This window comes from Corythoichthys intestinalis, chromosome 11, assembly GCF_030265065.1.
Source record: "Corythoichthys intestinalis isolate RoL2023-P3 chromosome 11, ASM3026506v1, whole genome shotgun sequence".
NCBI lineage: Eukaryota > Metazoa > Chordata > Actinopteri > Syngnathiformes > Syngnathidae > Corythoichthys > Corythoichthys intestinalis.
The window spans coordinates 27,774,322-27,793,397 of record NC_080405.1 but is presented as its reverse complement, the minus strand read 5'-3'; the positions used below and the strand labels follow the sequence as shown (position 1 = coordinate 27,793,397).

The 19,076-nt window shown below is 39.5% G+C and overlaps 1 protein-coding gene across 2 annotated transcripts in view; it reads right to left on the bottom strand.

The window, feature by feature from the left end:
• The window catches only part of fgf13a (fibroblast growth factor 13a), a 198,175-nt gene extending 186,803 nt beyond the window's left edge, over positions 1–11,372 (bottom strand). For both annotated transcript variants that reach the window (XM_057851045.1, XM_057851042.1), the window contains exons 1-2: positions 10,869–11,372; positions 10,500–10,658 (exon numbers count right to left, since the gene is read on the bottom strand). In XM_057851045.1, coding sequence (XP_057707028.1) covers positions 10,500–10,548 — 49 coding nt within the window. In that variant the 5' untranslated portion in view covers positions 10,549–10,658; positions 10,869–11,372. The remainder of the gene's footprint in view (positions 1–10,499; positions 10,659–10,868) is intronic.
• Between the last annotated feature and the right edge of the window lie 7,704 nt (positions 11,373–19,076).

The following is a 19,076-nucleotide window of genomic DNA, read 5'->3' as shown; positions in this document are numbered from 1 at the left end:
TGGAATGAAGTTATGTTCTGATATCACAAAAACCTGATATTTGAACAGGGGTTGTAGACTTTTCCACAATACCCAGACTGTCTGTTAGCTACTTACAGTATAGCTTTGTACTTAACACAACTTTTGCCACCTCTGCAAGATTGTTTGCGCACTGCACGGAAAAAGAGAGAAGATGCCAAAAGATATGATCTCAACTTCTATCATCAGTTAAGCCCATTAAGACAGAAGTGTTCTGATGTTAATACTCAACATGTGAACGAGGGTCGATATAACAAGAGTTTCCCGGCTCAGGAGACAAAAGCGCCGCAGAGCCAAGTGCGTGCGTCACGCATTCACACATCACTTTGTCGCCCTGCGTTAGCTTCACAAGGACAGTGAAGAACCTAACACAACGTGAATCACTGGTGTTGATATCGGCGCTGGCGATCCTTCTACACGTCCACCACGCCGCGTGTCGGCCTTGCAGAAGAAAGAAAGGAGGGGGAGTGGAGTTTTTACTGGATGACCCTCACAGAAGAAATCACATTACTCTCACTAGGAGGTCAAAACGTTAATTTTGTTAAAATTAGGGTTACATGCTTGAACAACTAAGGTGTCGTGTAAAGGTATTTATCTTTAATTTGTCAGTTTTGCGCCAAGCAAACACTTGATTCCCTCATTTGATGATGAGTACAATGAATCATCATATGAGATAAGGAGAAAGTGTAGATGCACTCCAGCTGGCTATCGCTAGCGAGCATATTGCGGCCATAACAGACAAACAAAAAACATGATATCATGATTTAACATGATACATTTTATTATTTAACATGGTAAATTTCCCATTATAGCGTGACAATTTTAATGTGATCAATTTAATGTTTTAATGTGATAAATCTGACATTTTTTCACCATAATATTTATATTGATTTTCAAACAAAGAATTCACACCATCAAAACAATAACATAAAAAGACCACACCAGTGGCCTATACTACGAACCGAGTTCAACCTCCCCAGAAGTAATCCAGTTTACCATCGGGTAACCGGAGTTGACAAAACCTGGTTGTCTAGTTTGTGGTCAATCGGTACTACGACGCTGATTATGAGGTTGATTAGTCGAACCTGTGTCAACCCAGTCAGAGTTACTGCGCGTTCACATAAAAGGGGGCGGTGACCAGAGTCAAACACTACTTGTGACGATGGCACGGGCACCTTACTTCACGGAGGAGGAATGCGCGATGATCATGCGGAATTATGAGGAATTAAAATCCACCCTCACCGCGAAATCCAACACCGCTTCGGCGAGTAGAGCGCAACGGGTCTGTTGACAGCGAATTTACAGATCGTGTGATTTGTGAATGCGTCAATATGCCAGTTTACTTATGTCCATGAAAAGAAATAAAGCCTGCTGTCAGGACAATAAAATAAGATTTGGTACATTAACAGTAAGAAATAATTGTCACGCATCACCACACGAAACAGGATGATTGTATGTTTAGTCCCCTTGACTGTATACGTATGTTCTTTTTTTTAGTTTGGGCCTAAAAAATCCAGCCCGACCCGACCCGAGTCCGATCAATAAACTTGATTTGCAGGCCCGAGCCCGACAACCCCCCCCCAACGCCCCCCCCCCTCCCCCCACACAAAAAAAATGTTATATTTGTGAGGACTCAGGAGAAGAAGGAAATGTGGGGATGCTATGCGTTGTTGCGTAAATAAAAGCCCGTCTTTTGTAACGATTTTTCACAGTTAAACAAAACTGTAAGATGCATATTCAATAAACATTTATATCTTTTATATTTGTGCGTCTGTCCTATCAGTGGATTTGACATTTAATTTAATCTCCTCCAGTTGGCAGAAAAAAACGCAAGTTTTCTCAATGTTTAAATAGTCTACATATTTCTATGATTATTATAAATGCATCAATTTGAAGCGTTTCCATACCCCACTCCGAATCGCACGGCATACAGTGTTCTTACGCAGATATTCAGCATCACCGATGGAATACATATATTGTCCCTGGCGAAAGAGCGCACGGACAGGCACACACAATCTGCGCGGTTGTGAGGGCCTGACTCGGCGGGTTACATTAGTGACGTCTGCCTAGATCAGTTGGCACAGGTAAAGAATTCCCTCAGCTAAAAAGGAAAGAGGAGGTTTAAAGAGATCAAGATTGTGATTTGTTTTAATAAAACTCCTGAAATGCAAGTATTTAAAAAAATATTTTCTGTCTCATCCAAATTTCAGTCTTAATTGATCAAAGGACATCATAATATTGGTGTCAGAAACATAAAAATCACTGACTGTTTTAAGTCCCTTTAAGTGTCACAACTTAAATATAATAATAATAATTAAGGTTGTTCTGATCATGTTTTTTTGCTCCCGATCCGATCCCGATCGTTTTAGTTTGAGTATCTGCCGATCCCGATATTTCCCGATCCGATTGCTTTTTTTTTTGCTCCCGATTCAATTCCAATCATTCCCGATAATTTTTCCCGATCATATACATTTTGGCAATGCATTAAAAAAAATCAATAAAACTCGGACGAATATATACATTCAACATACAGTACATAAGTACTGTATTTGTTTATTATGACAATAAATCCTCAAGATGGCATTTACATTATTAACATTCTTTCTGTGAGAGGGATCCACGGATAGAAAGACTTGTAATTCTTAAAGGATAAATGTGACTTTGTATATTGTGACCAAATATTGCCATCTAGTGTATTTGTTGAGCTTTCAGTAAATGATACTGCAGCCATTTAACTTCTGCCCAAATGCATGATGGGAAGTGCAACCATGACTGTGCGTAGGGGCACCAATTGATACATCTTCTCTGCATTGGGAAAGAACATAGGGTGTTAATAAAATGATCAACGACTACCTTTCTTCCCCACATTGCCTCCCACGTTAATTTTAATTGTTGAGAGGGGTATTGTAAGATTTAGCCACATAAAAAATGGCTCCAAAGGCTGTCAAAATTTTCTCTACTCATTATACGCTGCCTTTTAGCGCTATCTATAGGTAAAACGGCATCTTTATAGATTGAACGCGACAATGCGTGAGTGGGTCGTGCTGCGCATGCATTAATTATTTAACATGATTAATTTAAAAAAATTAATTACCGCCATTCACGCAATAAATTTGATAGCCCTACTTTAAGCCAAAACTACTCTGGATGAGTGTAATACATTTTGTCTGTAACGTTAAATACAATTAGAAAACAATTTAATTAAAAAAAATATATATATATTTAAAAAAGGCATGTCCGATATTTTTAGGCCGATTCCGATACTTTGAAAATGACGTGAGCAGACCCACATCTTTAATAATAATAATACATTTTATTTATAGCGTCCGCCCTCCATGGAATGAACAAATTATTACCCCAGACTGGACTAAACTGGGATAGTGTACAGTGGGGCAAATAAGTATTTAGTCAACCACCAATTGTGCAAGTTCTCCTACTTGAAAAGATTAGAGAGGCCCACTAATTGTCAACATGGGTAGACTTCAACCATGAGAGACAGAATATGGGAAAAAAACCCAAAATCACATTGTTTGATTTTTAAAGAATTTATTTCCAAATTAGAGTGGAAAATAAGTATTTGGTCACCTACAAACAAGCAAGATTTCTAGCTGTCAAAGAGGTCTAACTTCTTCTAACGAGGTCTCACGAGGTCTTCACTCGTTACCTGTATTAATGGCACCTGTTTTAACTCATTATCGGTATAAAAGACACCTGTCCACATTCTCAGTCAGTCACACTCCAAACTCCACTATGACCAAGACCATAGAGCTGTCGAAGGACACCAGAGACAAAATTGTAGAGCTGCACCAGGCTGGGAAGACTGAATCTGCAATCGGTAAAACGCTTGGTGTATAGAAATCAACTGTGGAAGCAATTATTAGAAAATGGAAGACATGCAAGATCACTGATAATCTCCCTCGATCTGGGGCTCCATGCAAGATCTCACTCCGTGGCGTCAAAATGATAACAAGAACGGTGAGCAAAAATCCCAGAACCACACGGGGAAACCTAGTGAATGACCTACAGAGAGCTGGGACCACAGTAACAAAGGCTACTATCAGTAACACAATGCGCCGCCAGAGACTCAAATCCTGCACTGCCAGACGTGTCCCCCTGCTGAAGCCAGTACACCTCCAGGCCCGTCTGTGGTTAGCTAGAGAGCATTTGGGTAATCCAGAAGAGGACTGGGAGAATGTGTTATGGTCAGATGAAACCAAAATAGAACTTTTTGGTAGAAACACAGGTTCTCGTGATTGGAGGAGAAAGAATACTGAATTGCATCCGAAGAACACCATACCCACTGTGAAGCATGGGGGTGGAAACATCATGCTTCGGGGCTGTTTTTCTGCAAAGGGACCAGGACGACTGATCTGTGTAAAGGAAAAAAAGGAATGGAGCCATGAATCTAGAGATTTTGAGTGAAAATCTCCTTCCATCAGGAAGGGCACTGAAGATGAGATGTGGCGGGGTCTTTCAGCATGACAATGATCTCAAATACACAGCCATGGCAACAAAGGAGTGGCTTCGTAAGAAGCATATCTAGGTCCTGGAGTGGCCTAGCCAGTCTCCAGATCTCAACCCCATAGAAAATCTGTGGAGGGAGTTGAAAGTCCGTGTTGCCCAACGACAGCCCCAAAACATCACTGCTCTAGAGGAGATCTGCATGAAAGATTGGGCCAAAATACCTGCAACAGTGTGTGAAAAGCTTGTGAAGAGTTACAGAAAACGTTTGGCCTCCGTTATTGCCTACAAAGGGTACATAACAAAGTATTGAGATGAATTTTTGGTATTGACCAAATACTTATTTTCCACCATGATTTGCAAATAAATTATTTAAAAATCAAACAATGTGATTTTCTAGGTTTTTTCCACATTCTGTCTCTTATGGTTGAAGTATACCCATGTTGACAATTACAGGCCTCTCTAATATTGTCAAGTGGGAGAACTTGCACAATTAGTGGTTGACTAAATACTTATTTGCCCCACTGTATTTGGTTCTACTAAATATCCTTTTATTTGATACCATATTGTTATCATGTTTTTCAAAATTGGGTTTTTGGTCTGCTTGAGCAGCCTTTTTTTTTCAAATCAGAGTATAGATATAACAATTCTGGCAACTTAAGACCACAGGACTCCATTTCGACCCAAAATGGAGGGTCTTTGTTCAAAACATAAAACAAAGTTGAGTTGCTTGGTGGTATATAGGATATTCAAAGATTTTCTCACATTATGAAAACCTTGCCTTCAAGATATAAATCCATTTTTATCTTTATGGATAACCAGAGGCAGAAATCTATGCAACCGAAATGCCAGACGTTTACTCAATATCTTCAGATCCGAATTGAGTAGACTTATTGGTCTCAAATTTTCACATTTATTAGCCGGCTGACCTGGCTTTGGTATCAGAGTGATTTGTGCTTCATTAAAGAGAGGTGGAAAACCGCCATTATCAAATGTTTCATGAAACATTTCAAGGATGGGCACAAGTAACTCTTTTTTAAACTTCTTGTACAAATCAATTGGGATCCCATCCAGACCTGCTCTTTTTCCTGGTTTCATACTATCTATAGCTTTTTCAATTTCCCTCAGATTAATTTCTGCCTCTAATTCTTCCACCTGTTCATTTGTGAAATTGGAATATTTAACTCATCTAAAAAAGAATCCTCATCTGACAGTGCTATTATATTTGTTGAACAATACATTTCGCTATAGTAGTATTGTAATGTATTATTGATTTCTAATGGATCTGTTATGGTAATACCCTCCTCTACAATATTTGTAACTGGTGTCTTTCGTTCTAGTTGTCATATCTGCCATGCAAGTAACTTCCAGGATTTATCACCTTGTTCATAGAATGTTTGCTGCAATCTTAGTAAACCAGCAGCCGCTCTCGATGCAGATAATCTTTTACATTCTGCTCGTGCTGTGATTAGTTCGACTTCTTTTTCTGGGTTAGTGCCCTCTTTGACAATTTTTGAAGATCTTTCAATTTCTTTTCTAGATGTGATCTCTCCTCACGCCCTTTCCTAGAGTTTGAGTTTGTGAAACTAATATTATGTCCTCTAATAAATCTGACATTTTAATGTGTCAATTCATATGTTTTGAGTTGGAAATTTTTCACGTTGAACATGGTAGATTTGCTATTTTAAGGTGATTAGTATGTTTTAAACAGGGGTGCACGATATCCATTTTTTGAAACCGATGCCAATACCGATAACTTCCTGGTCCTCAAGGCCAATACCTGTACGATAACCGATAATATACTCGTATATATAATTTTTAAATGTATATTCACTTGAGTTTTTGAACACCTGGCGATCAGAAATATCAGTTGTGGATTCAGCAAAGATTTGCCTTTGACCTAACCAGATCTTTCATGATGACATGAACATTAATATAATGAACAAAACAAAGACAAGAACAGTTTTGATTTGTCAGTTTTCTACTGACAACTTGAAAGAATCCTACACCACCGACGCCATGCTTGTTATTTACTAGCCAGCCGTGCTGCACACTGAAGTCGCTTGTGCGTTACGTTACAGAAAGGGAGGGATTGATTTGTAGGAAAACTCCCTCTTTCCGAACCACACACAGTCACTGATACCTTGTACTGGCAAAACAGGAGTGGAAACAAAAACACACATCCCAATCCACCGACACCGTGCCAAAAATATTGTATATTATCAGGCCTATTAATGATGTTATCGGATTTATTGGGATGACGTCATAATTCTTATTGGCACAATAATTATTGTGCACCTGTAGTTTTAAATTGAAACATTTGATTTTTACGTTCAAATTCTTTTTAAATATAGAACCTTTAACATTTCACGTTACAATGCAATACATTTCACATTTTAATATGAAAAATTGCCTGTTTCACATTTCACGACCAGGAAAAATGTCTTTAAAACATCATATGTTTATAATTATAAAGTTTCAACGTGCTGGGTCTCACATCAAACTGCAATGTAATGGTGTAGTTTGATGTAGATATGTCTTCTTTTTGTGTTTCATGGATAAAACTTCCTAGATATGGAAGTGCGCTGCCCTTCTCTAGTACTGTAAATAAAATGTAGGATAGACATCCTGTATTTATTAAATTAAAATGTAAAATATACCACAGCATCATGTGATGTATGAAGAGATGATGTTGATTTTACTTCCCCAATTTCTTCTATGAAGGTGAAGATTTCGGATGGGTCTGTGCCACGGAACTCGAGTGAGTCAGCCATTCAGAGCGGCCATTGATTTGGAGGGGGAGTTTGAGAGAGAAAAATGCTCTTGAGGTTAATCTTGGAATCAATTTTGCCAGCACATTTCTCTCACTCTCTTGTCAGCACAAAAGAAGTGATGCTCACTTAAAAGTCGGGTGTTTCGAAGTGTCACAAGGGAAACAAAGGGTAATATTCACAACAATTATGCATATGGTGCTTTCATTTAAAGTCATTTGCACACTTAAGCACAAACTGATGGTGACTGTTGCCAAAAAGTTAATCAGGACCAATTCAATCTTGGCTGTGTTGCTCAAGGACATTTTTAAGTGATTCTGTCCCGGTCGGTCAAAATATGTCTTTATGCAAAACCGGCTACTAGCGCTTAAAAAGCTGAGAGACCCATGACTTTCTGTTACCTATGTCAACCGAAAATTAAAACGCAGTACATAGTGAATTGTGATTACTGGCCTACCAACACATCCCAATCTGATGAAAAAAATTATTCAAAATATATCAAACATGAACTAGGAGTGGAGGAATGAAAACTACTGTATTGCTGTCACGATAATCGATCGATAATTTAAAAAATAATTAACACCTGACACCATTTTAGATACTAAATGAAAAAAAAAAAAAACTAAGTTAAATGATATGTTTGTATTAACTCTTCCAGTGCCATTGATGGTAGTATGTCCGCAGCCCCAGTCAAAACGAATTGGATGTCTAGCACGGTAAATGGCAGCCAATCAGATAACAAGGAAAATGCAAAAATATTGTCCATTACTATTATTGTCAAGATGTGAATAATCTAATTTACCCCATGACAACATTTGTGGTGACCTGTGGTAGTGCAAAAACAAATACTGTAACTTAAGTATCGATACTTTTGCAATCAAATATTGTATCTGGATAAAACATTTCAGTCTCGATTAGGGCTGGGAACCTCTTGGTACCTCACAATACGATTTGCAATACACAGCCCACGATAACAATAATCTCACGATATGGCAATACAACAAATATCGATACATTGTTCAGGAAATCACTCTACAAAACAACTAATAAACAAAATAACAAGCTATTTTCATCCTTTTGCTGTAAGTTTATCACTAGTAGATGTCCAGTGCATTTGAACCGGGAAGCAGGCAGCAAATGAACCCCTCCCACTTCAAACGGGCCCCTCTCACTTCTGTGGCCGTCAGAGGCAGCCAAATCCAGGCAACGAGGTCATTTTGGGCCACTTTCTGTTGATTTTCAGTCACTTCCTGTTGATTTTGGGGCATTTCGGGAATGATTAGGGAGTGACTCAAAACTCAACGGGAAGTGACCTCTAAATGTCCTAAAAAGAACAGAAAGTGACCTATAAATGCCCCGAAAATCGGAAAGAGTGACTGTGAATGCTCTGGTTTCGAACGAATGAACATTCATTGGGCGTCGAGCGCTGTCAATGGCAGTCATAGAGTTAACTGAGACACTATTATGGTGGAAGATTTTAGTAGCAACTTGTTGGTTCCTTTTAAAAAAAAAAAACATTGGCAGCTTTTTAAAACGATATCTCGATTCTTGGCACAAGCATATCGATAACCTTTTGGGAAGCAAAGTATCACGATATATCAACATTTCGATATTTTGTCACACCTGTAGTCTTGGTACTTTTCGATACTTTTGACAGCCCTCATAAAAACACTTAAAATGAATGTAATATACCATATTAATCTGCCGTTTGAAGTTTCCACTTTTACATCTCCATTGAATGTACAGTAGCTGTACTGTAATATTAACTGTATTGAGTGTGTGCATAAAACTGAAACACAAATTATTTCTTCCTCAATTACAAATAGTTTTTAGCGATGGATGCCCTTTTTAGGGGAGCTTATGCATCAGTGGTCCAAAGTGTTTGTTAACATTGTTGTCTGTTTGATTGCCATTGTGTACAAAAGACGTAGTCGAGAGGACAGAGACTTACTGGCATGTGAAAGGATGTAAAAATTGCAGAATTTGCATGTTTCCTTTTCAAATATGTAACAGGATTGACCAGATGTGCTGTATGGACAAATCAGCCTAACCTTAGACTGTGTGATCCCTCACAAGAAAGCTAAAGCTAAGTACCACCAGTAAATTGGCGAGTACCAAGACTGGTTAAATTCCTGTACTCTTGGAGAGAAGGCTGTACCATAAGATTACTATTACTGGTGTAGTTTTGGTGGTGATATTAATTTTGAAATATTGTGATAATTAGGCTGCAGTGATATGATGATGTCGGACGTTACTGAATACATTGCTAAAGACGTGCACACATTATATACAACAATTTTGAAGAGCAAAAGTAGCAGCAATGACGCCGATTATGTCCTCAAATGAGTATGTAGTATATGGATGCACGTCATCGCAAATTTTCTTGAAATATAGTGATATAATTTTGAGGCTAGATCACTCACCCCTAATTTGAGCATGAATTTAGATTTTCGACAGGCTGACGAATTTATTATATGTAAATTACATACTTGGTTTACGTTAAACCTCAGTTTAAAAAGATGGTACTTTATGGATGGCATCAATGGCAGATGGCAATCAATCCAGCGTGTATTTATAGGATGTTTTATTTATTTTTTTACCCCACTACGATGCACACAAATGTCGTAAAACGACTTGTAGCAGGTGTGCGTAAATGATCCAGTTAACACTACTGACCCACTATGATTGCTTAAAACTTGTGTGCAATTCTATTGACCTGAAGAAACAACGATCTGATACATTGTATTGCCCACAAACGCTTGTGTGTCGAGTGTGCATGCACTGGTTCCTCTGGTAACCCTGACTCTGCCGTGTCGCCATGGCGATAAACGGGCACTCCAGCTTTATCCCCCCTAAAAAACAGGTTTGAATATATGATTTTTTGGTTTGTTTGTTGAGATGATCCTTTTTGTGTTATTCAACAGGAAGCCAGGAGGAGATACAAGGATTTGGATCGCACGCGGTTCCACCTTTCTACTTGCATCCTTTTATTAGTCTACATGTGTGCTATGATTGGTTGCGGCATGGCCATCACCAAAACAAAAGCTCATCGTGCACAATGTGGGCCTGCGGCCTCCACATGCTGACAACAACTCACTATCATGACATACAGTGACCCGGTGCACCATGCGAGGAGGGGGGGGGGGGGTGATTGCACAACCTTCATCATTATTTTGTTTGGTATTCAAGTAAGGAAGTTAATAAAGCATTCAGTGCAAGGCCAAACATGAAAAGCATGTTGCCTCTTACCCTTGGAAGCATCCTTGTCTTCTTTAGGCTTCGCCACTTTTCCGCTCATAGATCCCAGTTTGGATGCGTAATTCCCGATTTAGACAAGAATCCTGATTTGTGGCTGCTTTGTCTTCAATCAAATCCTTCCACGGGCTTCCAGATGCTGAGATAAGGGCTCTGTAAGAGTACAAAGGGGGCGAGAGTCACCTCAATTGCGTTTTACACCCTTTTGCTTAACCACACGCAATTATTAGGAAGCAACGAGGAGACAATGGTCCGTCTCGCTCGTGTGTGTGTTCGTAGAGGGGTTCTTCCAATGAAAATAATGTGCTGTGCTGCTACAAATTGCAAATAACAGGTACGTATGTGTGTGTTCCAGTCTCCTACCTTATCTCGTCCTCGCTGCGTGCTACATCAATGCACGTGGATAAAAGCACACGCTCCCACCATCAATGCCGTGAGGTTGCATAGACACACGCGAGAGGAAAAGCACGACGCGCAGTGGGGAAAAACAACTGGCGCTTCCAAAAAAAAATTCTAAACGAATATAAAGGAGTCCCAATAGAAAGGGGAAAATGGGTTCTATGTACAAATAAAGCCCTGGAGTGAGGCCATCTAGTGTGGCTTCTTCTCAGTGGAGCTTCTCTTGTCTGGCTTCACAATCAACAGGATACGCAACCACAGCGCGCGTCCACGTCACGCATACGCCGATTGGCTCTCTCCCAGTGGTGTCCCTAGAAGAAGAAGAAAAAATATGGAATACCAATTTTTTTCTGTTCGCTATCGCGGAGAGGAAAATTGTGCTGTTTTTCGAGGGCTGATGTCCATATGCTGCGTCCGGCTGCCGCGCTCTTTGCGCATTTTAGCTCCCACTGTGATCACGTGACGAGCGGCATGCGATTGAATGGTTGGATGGAAGGATAAATGGATGGATGGATGGGGGAGGCGTGTGTGTGCGTCTCTGCTTGCGCGCGCGTGCCGGTCATCCTATTAGGTACATTTGCTCAAACCAATGAGGTCCATCGTATGGTGTTTTTGATCATTACTTGATTTTAGTTGCTATTGGCTCATTCACTGCCAGTGATAGCAATAAACATCAAATCTATTTTAACCCTTTCTGGTACAGTGGTCACTACAGAGGACAGCTTTTCGAAAGTTGACACATAACCTTTTAGAGGGCTAAGTGACTATTTGTGGTCATATAAAATAATTAAGTATTAGAATTTATTAATATATATACACTCACCGGCCACTTTATTAGGTACACCATGCTAGTAACGGGTTGGACCTCCTTTTGCCTTCAGAACTGCCTCAGTTCTTCGTGGCATGGATTCAACAAGGTGCTGGAAGCATTCCTCAGAGTTTGGTCCATATTGACATAATGGCATCACACAGTTGATTCCGATTTGTCGGCTGCACATCCATGATGCGAATCTCCCGTTCCACCACATCCCAAAGATGCTCTATTGGTTTGAGATCTGGTGACTGTGGAGGCCATTTGAGTACAGTGAACTCATTGTCATGTTCAAGAAACGAGTCTGAGATGATTCCAGCTTTATGACATGGTGCATTATCCTGCTGAAAGTAGCCATCAGAAGTTGGGTTCATTGTGGTCATAAGGGGATGGACATGGTCAGCAACAATACTCAGGTAGGCTGTGGCGTTCCAACGATGCTCAGTTGGTACCAAGGGGCCCAAAGAGTGCCAAGAAAATATTCCCCACACCATTACACCACCACCACTAGCCTGAACCGTTGATAAAAGGCAGGATGGATCCATGCTTTCATGTTGTTGATGCCATGGGGAAGAAAGGTGATTTGAGTGAGTATGAACGTGGCATGGTTGTTGGTGCCAGAAGGGCTGGTCTGAGTATTTCAGGAACTGCTGATCTACTGGGATTTTCACGAACAACCGTCTCTAGGGTTTACAGAGAATGGTCCGAAAAAGAAAAAAATACCCAGTGAGCGGCAGTTCTTTGGGCGGAACTGCCTTGTTGATGCCAGAGGTCAGACGAGAATGGCCAGACTGATTTGAGCTGATAGAAAGGCAACTGTGACTCAAATAACCACCCGTTACAACCAAGGTGGGCAGAAGAGCATCTCTGAACGCATAGTACGTCGAACTTTGAGGCAGATGGGCTACAGCAGCAGAAGACCACACCGGGTGCCACTCCTTTCAGCTAAGAACAGGAAACTGAGGCTACAATTTGAACAAGCTCATTGAAATTGGACAATAGAAGATTGGAAAAACGTTGCCTGGTCTGCTGAGTCTCAATTTCTGCTGCGACATTCGGATGGTAGGGTCAGAATTTGGTGTCAACAACATGAAAGCATGGATCCATCCTGCCTTGTATCAATGGTTCAGGCTGGTGGTGGTGGTGTAATGGTGTAGGGAATATTTTCTTGGCACTCTTTGGGCCCCTTGGTACCAATTGAGCATCGTTGGAACGCCACAGCCTACCTGAGTATTGTTGCTGACCATGTCCATCCCTTTATGACCACAATGTACCCAACTTCTGATGGTTACGTTCAGCAGGATAATGTGCCATCTCATGAAGCTGGAATCATCTCAGACTGGTTTCTTGAACATGACAATGAGTTCCCTGTACTCAAATGGCCTCCACAGTCACCAGATCTCAATCCAATAAAGCATCTTTGGGATGTGGTGGAACGGGAGATTCGCATCATGGATGTGCAGCCGACAAATCTGCACCAATTGTGTGATGCCATCATGTCAATATGGACCAAACTCTCTGAGGAATGCTTCCAGCACCTTGTTGAATCTATGCCACGAAGAATTGAGGCAGTTCTGAAGGTAAAAGGGGGTCCAACACATTACTAGCATGGTGTACCTAATAAAGTGGCCGGTGAGTATATAAATATATATATATGGGGCAGAAAACACTCAGGTGACTTGAAGTTTTCACTCTGAGACCCCTAATTTGACCAGATTTCAAAAATTGTCCGATATGCATGTGTGATACATGCATGGGAAGACATTTTTTGAACAGGGGGCATTTATAAAAAAAAAAAAACAAAAAAAAAAAACGTTTTTTAAACAACAAAACCCTATCTGGAGGCGAGAGCACGCGAGAGCAGAATAACAGACGCCATGAATTTAATGACATATTATCGCGTACATATCTTGTTTTGATCCAAAAACTCCATGTAGCATGTATCACTGAGTGTCAGGACACAGTTGTGAATGGCCACAGCTGGATTTTGGGGGGATTTTATGGGTAAAACATAAAAATATAACAAGGGTTGCAATGCAGAATTCGCAGACATCAAGGAGTGGTCGAGATTTTCTTTTTCATATATTTACCCCTTTAAAAGTTTTTTTTTTTTTTTTCCAATTTTTTTTTTGTTTGGATCGATTATTTATCATCAAACATATCGGAGAAAATGCGACAGTAATAAAAAAAATACAATTAAGCGATAGTTATGAGGTAGATATCCCGTGACTTTTTTACAGACGCCATTTTTTTTTATTGTGACGTCATTTGTTTAAAAAAGTTTAAAATATGCGAGTGAATATTTATTTTTAAGTATTTTTTTTTTTTAATGAAATATTAGACATCAATTATTGATTCTAAGCTAGAAATAACAGACATTTTGAATAATACGGTAAATATAATTAATAACCTTAGTTTAATGGCTGGGTTAAAACAAAAGCAGATGCGCGACGTCTGTAAACGGGGGTTTTCAGGGTAAAACGGACAAATTAACAATAGTTTCGGGGCTTATTGCGCCATGAATATGCTATGGCAACATATAGACATATTGTTCTATCAAACACAACAGTTGTTTTGGCTTAAAATACAGCAGTTTCTTTTACAGAAGAGTGCAAGAGCTGAAACTGCTTTTTCAGTCTTGTCTGTGTTTTCCGCCATATATATAGTTAATATTCATTTTTAAATTATAAAATATTAGTTTATTTTTATATTCTTTTTAAATAGATAAATAAATACATTTGTAAATGAATACAATGTCAATTGCTCCAGCAATGAAATCAAAATTGAATAAAGATAAAAATACACTCTGGAAAAAAAAAAACCTACATCTGACAGAAAAAAATAAGGTCGGATTTGGATTCAGTACCCCAAAATTACGTAACAAATGTTTGCGTCAATTCTAATTTTTTTAGATCGTCCACGAGTGTGATAATTAAATGACACTTGTAGACAACTAAACATTTCGTATTTAAACATTCTTATTATTATTATCATTGTTAAAGGAAATAAAAAACGAGGTTAGGTAAATGATAACAAAGCATACTAAACTATGAACATGAATATGTTTACGGTGGATATACAAGGAATTGGATTTAAATGTCATTATACTTACAAGGGAATTTACTTATTTTGTTGTCAGTTATGCAATAAATTGGAATTTTTGATGAGCTGTCATACACACAAGGTCAGTTCATGCTTAACTCTTACCCTAAAAGAGGTCCAGCATCCTTTTACTCACATTCCTAACGTGGAGTGAGGCAGAGGAAACGCCGGATTATTTCTACACATCATAAAACTTCCCTGAGGAGGATTTTTTCAATCTCCTCTCCGGCCATCGCAGGGTTTATCTCTCCCGTCTTGGCCTGAAAGGTGTTCAGCACGTAGCAGCCGCCAAGGAAAAAGACCTGCACCCTTCAGGGTCACACGATCTTCATGCTGCTGGCTATTTTTAGAAGAAACTGGACGCCTTTCAAACTTTTCCTCGTGCTCTAATCTCAGTAAGATGTTTGAGGCAGCCTCTTTTCTCGCTTTCAATTAGCGACTGTGCTTTTACATTTGAGACCATTGTAGAAAAAAATGTACAATTTAAGTCATGAATCACATTCTCCAAACCACAGTTATTGGTTTTGGTCCAATTACCAGTGAGGACATGTGTAAAGCAATAAAAGCTGAACTGTTATACTTTAATATGTAAAGTGACACTTTACAAACATGTTCCAAAATGTATTGGTTCTTTTTTTTGTGTGTGTGATGGGGGTGGGAGTAGGAGGGAACCTCCTGGTGCTAGCAGAGATTCAGTAGAGGGAGTAAGGGGTGAGTTAGATGAAGAAAGGTCAGGCTTGCGTTTGCCCGCGTCCACAGCCTGTGGCCCCCTTTGCCCTTTGAGAGGCATCACCGAGAACCCCAGCCATGCCTGTTTTAAAGACTCACCCTGCAGCACTAATGTGCACTCGGAGTTGTGACATCACCGACTGACACTCAAGCACTTCTTGGTTCCTTCGTGGAAATCCTGACCAGGAAAAAATGCATGTTCAAATTGCAAACCTACAGTGCCAGGGGAGAAAAAAAATTTTTTTTTAGTCATCTGTAAACATGGTTTAGTAATCTGTGGATGCAGATTAGTAAACTCTGGGTACAGGTTAGTAATCTGTACCCACAGATAACTAAACTGAGGGTACAGTTTAGAAAGGTACCCACAGTTTAGTAATCTGTGGGTACCGATTACGAAAGAAATGACATGGCACCAGGGGCTCTCTGTACAAACCAAGAAAACGTTTATTTATTTATTTATTTTTTTAATTGAAAATGATGAAAACACTCACACATGAAGGAGGCAAGCATAAGGGAAGCTTGAGTTAATGACCTGCCTCACCTCCTCTGACAGCAATAAACTCAAACAAACATTCCCGTTAGCTGCAGATCAGATGTGCACAAGGACGTAGGTTTGGTCTCAACATTGGCAGGGACAGCGTAACCTCCATGTACAGTTTATAATGGGGAAGGGACATTAATAAGACCAAACAGATTAGGTGAGCGGGGGTCAGGGCTACATTTCTCACGAATATGAAACCATTTAATTGATGATCAATGCAAAATAAATCTCTATTGACTGATACTAACGTTCATGTGTATTCATTCAGCTGATACAACATTCGATTCAAACATTTGTTTTCAAAAACTACTAAAACATTTCGAAGTGCAGTCCCTTTATTTATAAAACGGAGAGCTATTCAAGAATGGGTCCACTTCTGGGTGACACTGGAGCACCCTTAGACTCAAACTAAAGTAATTGCAATATAAAGGTGATATGGGAAAAATTAACGGGAAAAAAATCTGAGATATCCAAGGACCGATCTACATCTGAGGCATACTAAACTATCCCAAGACTCGACCCAAAGTACTCTAATGAAATCCTGATGTGTGATTTCATTTCACAGAATTTTCATGTTCATGTCAATGTTCCCCTGAAGTGGACACGTTTTGGATAGCTCCCCATTTTTTGCTGCTTCCTCTTTCTTTAGAGACTTGCACTCTGAAGCCATGGCATTGCATTACTGTAATGCAGATAATACAATGATCCAAATGAGGGGACGGCTAGCTTGACTGCTTTGTTCCTAGTGGAGGCTGGCCTGACAGCTGTAATTTTTCAGGTTAGCAAGTTCACACAGTTTCATGTTATGCTAACTACTGATGCAGGGTGGACTTTCAGTAGCAAAATAAGTGGTGTTTCCCACACCTCTACAACATTGACGTCTTTTTACATTACATTACTTACTCCTGCTGGCCGGAAAAAAAACAACTTCTAATATCCCTCCTCTTCGAAGTTGGTGGAGGAGGCTGCATGTTGTCGACATGAATCTGTCGGAGCTGTATGACTGTGCGCTGTGTGTGTGGTGGTGGTTGGGGGGGTCAAATCATCAGCCAATCAAACGTGCGTATGAGGGGGAAAAATGGACCGACACATTCACCAAGTTAAAAGGGATAAATATAAGTCTTAACATAATGAAAATAATTCACTTAATAATGATATGGTTTATTCTATCCCTACAACATATGGGAAGACAATCTACATTTCTTATATAACTGCACTAATTATATAATGCAAATAAGGTTGCTATTAAGGTTGCTTAAAAGTTAGTGGGGACAATTTGAGCATCCTGAAAAGTTGGCAGGGTCATGTCCCTACCGTCCCTATGCAAACCTACGCCCATGGATTTTCACAACCAACAGCACAATATTTAAATCGTTCTTTCCAAACCTTTTGCAGAATCGCTCCTTCGATGTCATGTCAAAGTATCTGAGGTTCACTAAAAGTCTTGAAGTTTATCAATCCAATTTTACAACTTGTGTATAATTAGAGAAAGTTCAGTGCTGTTACTTCTTTAGATTCTGAAATAGAAGCAATTTCTGAGGATGTATTTACATATAATCTGATAGAAGGCAAGTTTGCATGCACATTATTACTATATATGAGAGAAAAGATTATTTGTCGGCCTTGCTTCAAAATTGGGATGAAAAAGAAATACTGGATTGATGTTATGAAGTCAGTTTTCCATTGCACACAGACCCTCTCTCCTTGCAGCCAGTGACGCTTGCGAGAGAGATGGTGACGTCATCCTCGGGAGCAGGTGGATGCTTGTTGTATGGTGAATACCCCGATGGCACGCAGCTTGATTATTCATCTGCCTCTGATTGCAGGTTCTGCTCAAAATCAAGGTCTTGAAATTCACTTTTGTGCTCGAATGTGGATCAGAAAGCAGCATTAACATTGCAGCTCCTACTCCCAAGTTTTTGTTAAATGCATTTATCTGTTTGTTTGTTTGGTTGTGTGTTTGTTTGCTTGTTTTCCTGTCTTTTCATGTCTGGTTTCAAGCAACACATTCATTATGACAGGATCAGCATTTTTGGAACACATTAACCAGAGCGCAGGTGTGAAACCAAGAACCGGGGGCTCAGATCTAGTCCAGCATATCATATTGTCTGGCCTGCGAAAATAAATCATGTGCATCGACCTGTTCCTCGCGAAAATAAAATTTTAATGCAACTTCTTTACACCTCTATGAAAGATTGAAGACTACAGAAATCAATAATTTTTTTCTGTTTTCCCTTTGTGGACTTTGCATGTTCTCCCTGTGCCTGCTTGGGTTTCCTCCGAGAAATCTGTTCTCATGGTAGGCTGATTGAACACTCTAAATTGTCCGAGTGTGTGTGTGTGAATGGTTGTATGTCTCCTGCGACTGGCTGGCAACCAGTTCAGGGTATCCCCTGCCTACTGCCCGTAGTTAGCTGGGATAGGCTCCAGCACCTCCGCGACCGTCGTGAGGAAAAGCGGCAAGGGAAATGAATGAATGAATGAATAATTAGTTATTTCCATTTTTGTCATTTATAATTAATTTTCAAAATATTTACAAGTTTCCCTTTTTTGTTTTTCAATAAAAAGATAAATACATATAAAAATGAAAACTAAAATATGTAAAAACAAATTAATGAATGAATATTAAGTTTTTCTTTTAAAATATATAAAAACAAAAACAAAATAAAAGTGAAAACTAAAGAGGGTTGGTTCTATTTATAATCGATTAGTTGTTCATTAACTGTGGCAGCCCTAGTTGGCAGACGTAATGGCCCTTTGAAGGAAACCAAAACTACGATGTTGTAGTAGCATGCATCAAAGATAGGTTTTAATTCGTTAGAGGCTAGAGCAGGTGTGCCCATTACGTCTGGTCGATCGCGATGCTTGTGTGGGTAGCTCGCGGGATCAAAAGAAAAAAAAAAAGTACATAGTTAATTATTAGAACCTCAAATTTCATGTAAATAGCTTCAAAGACCCTACAGCAGTGCTTCTCAATTATTTTCTGTTA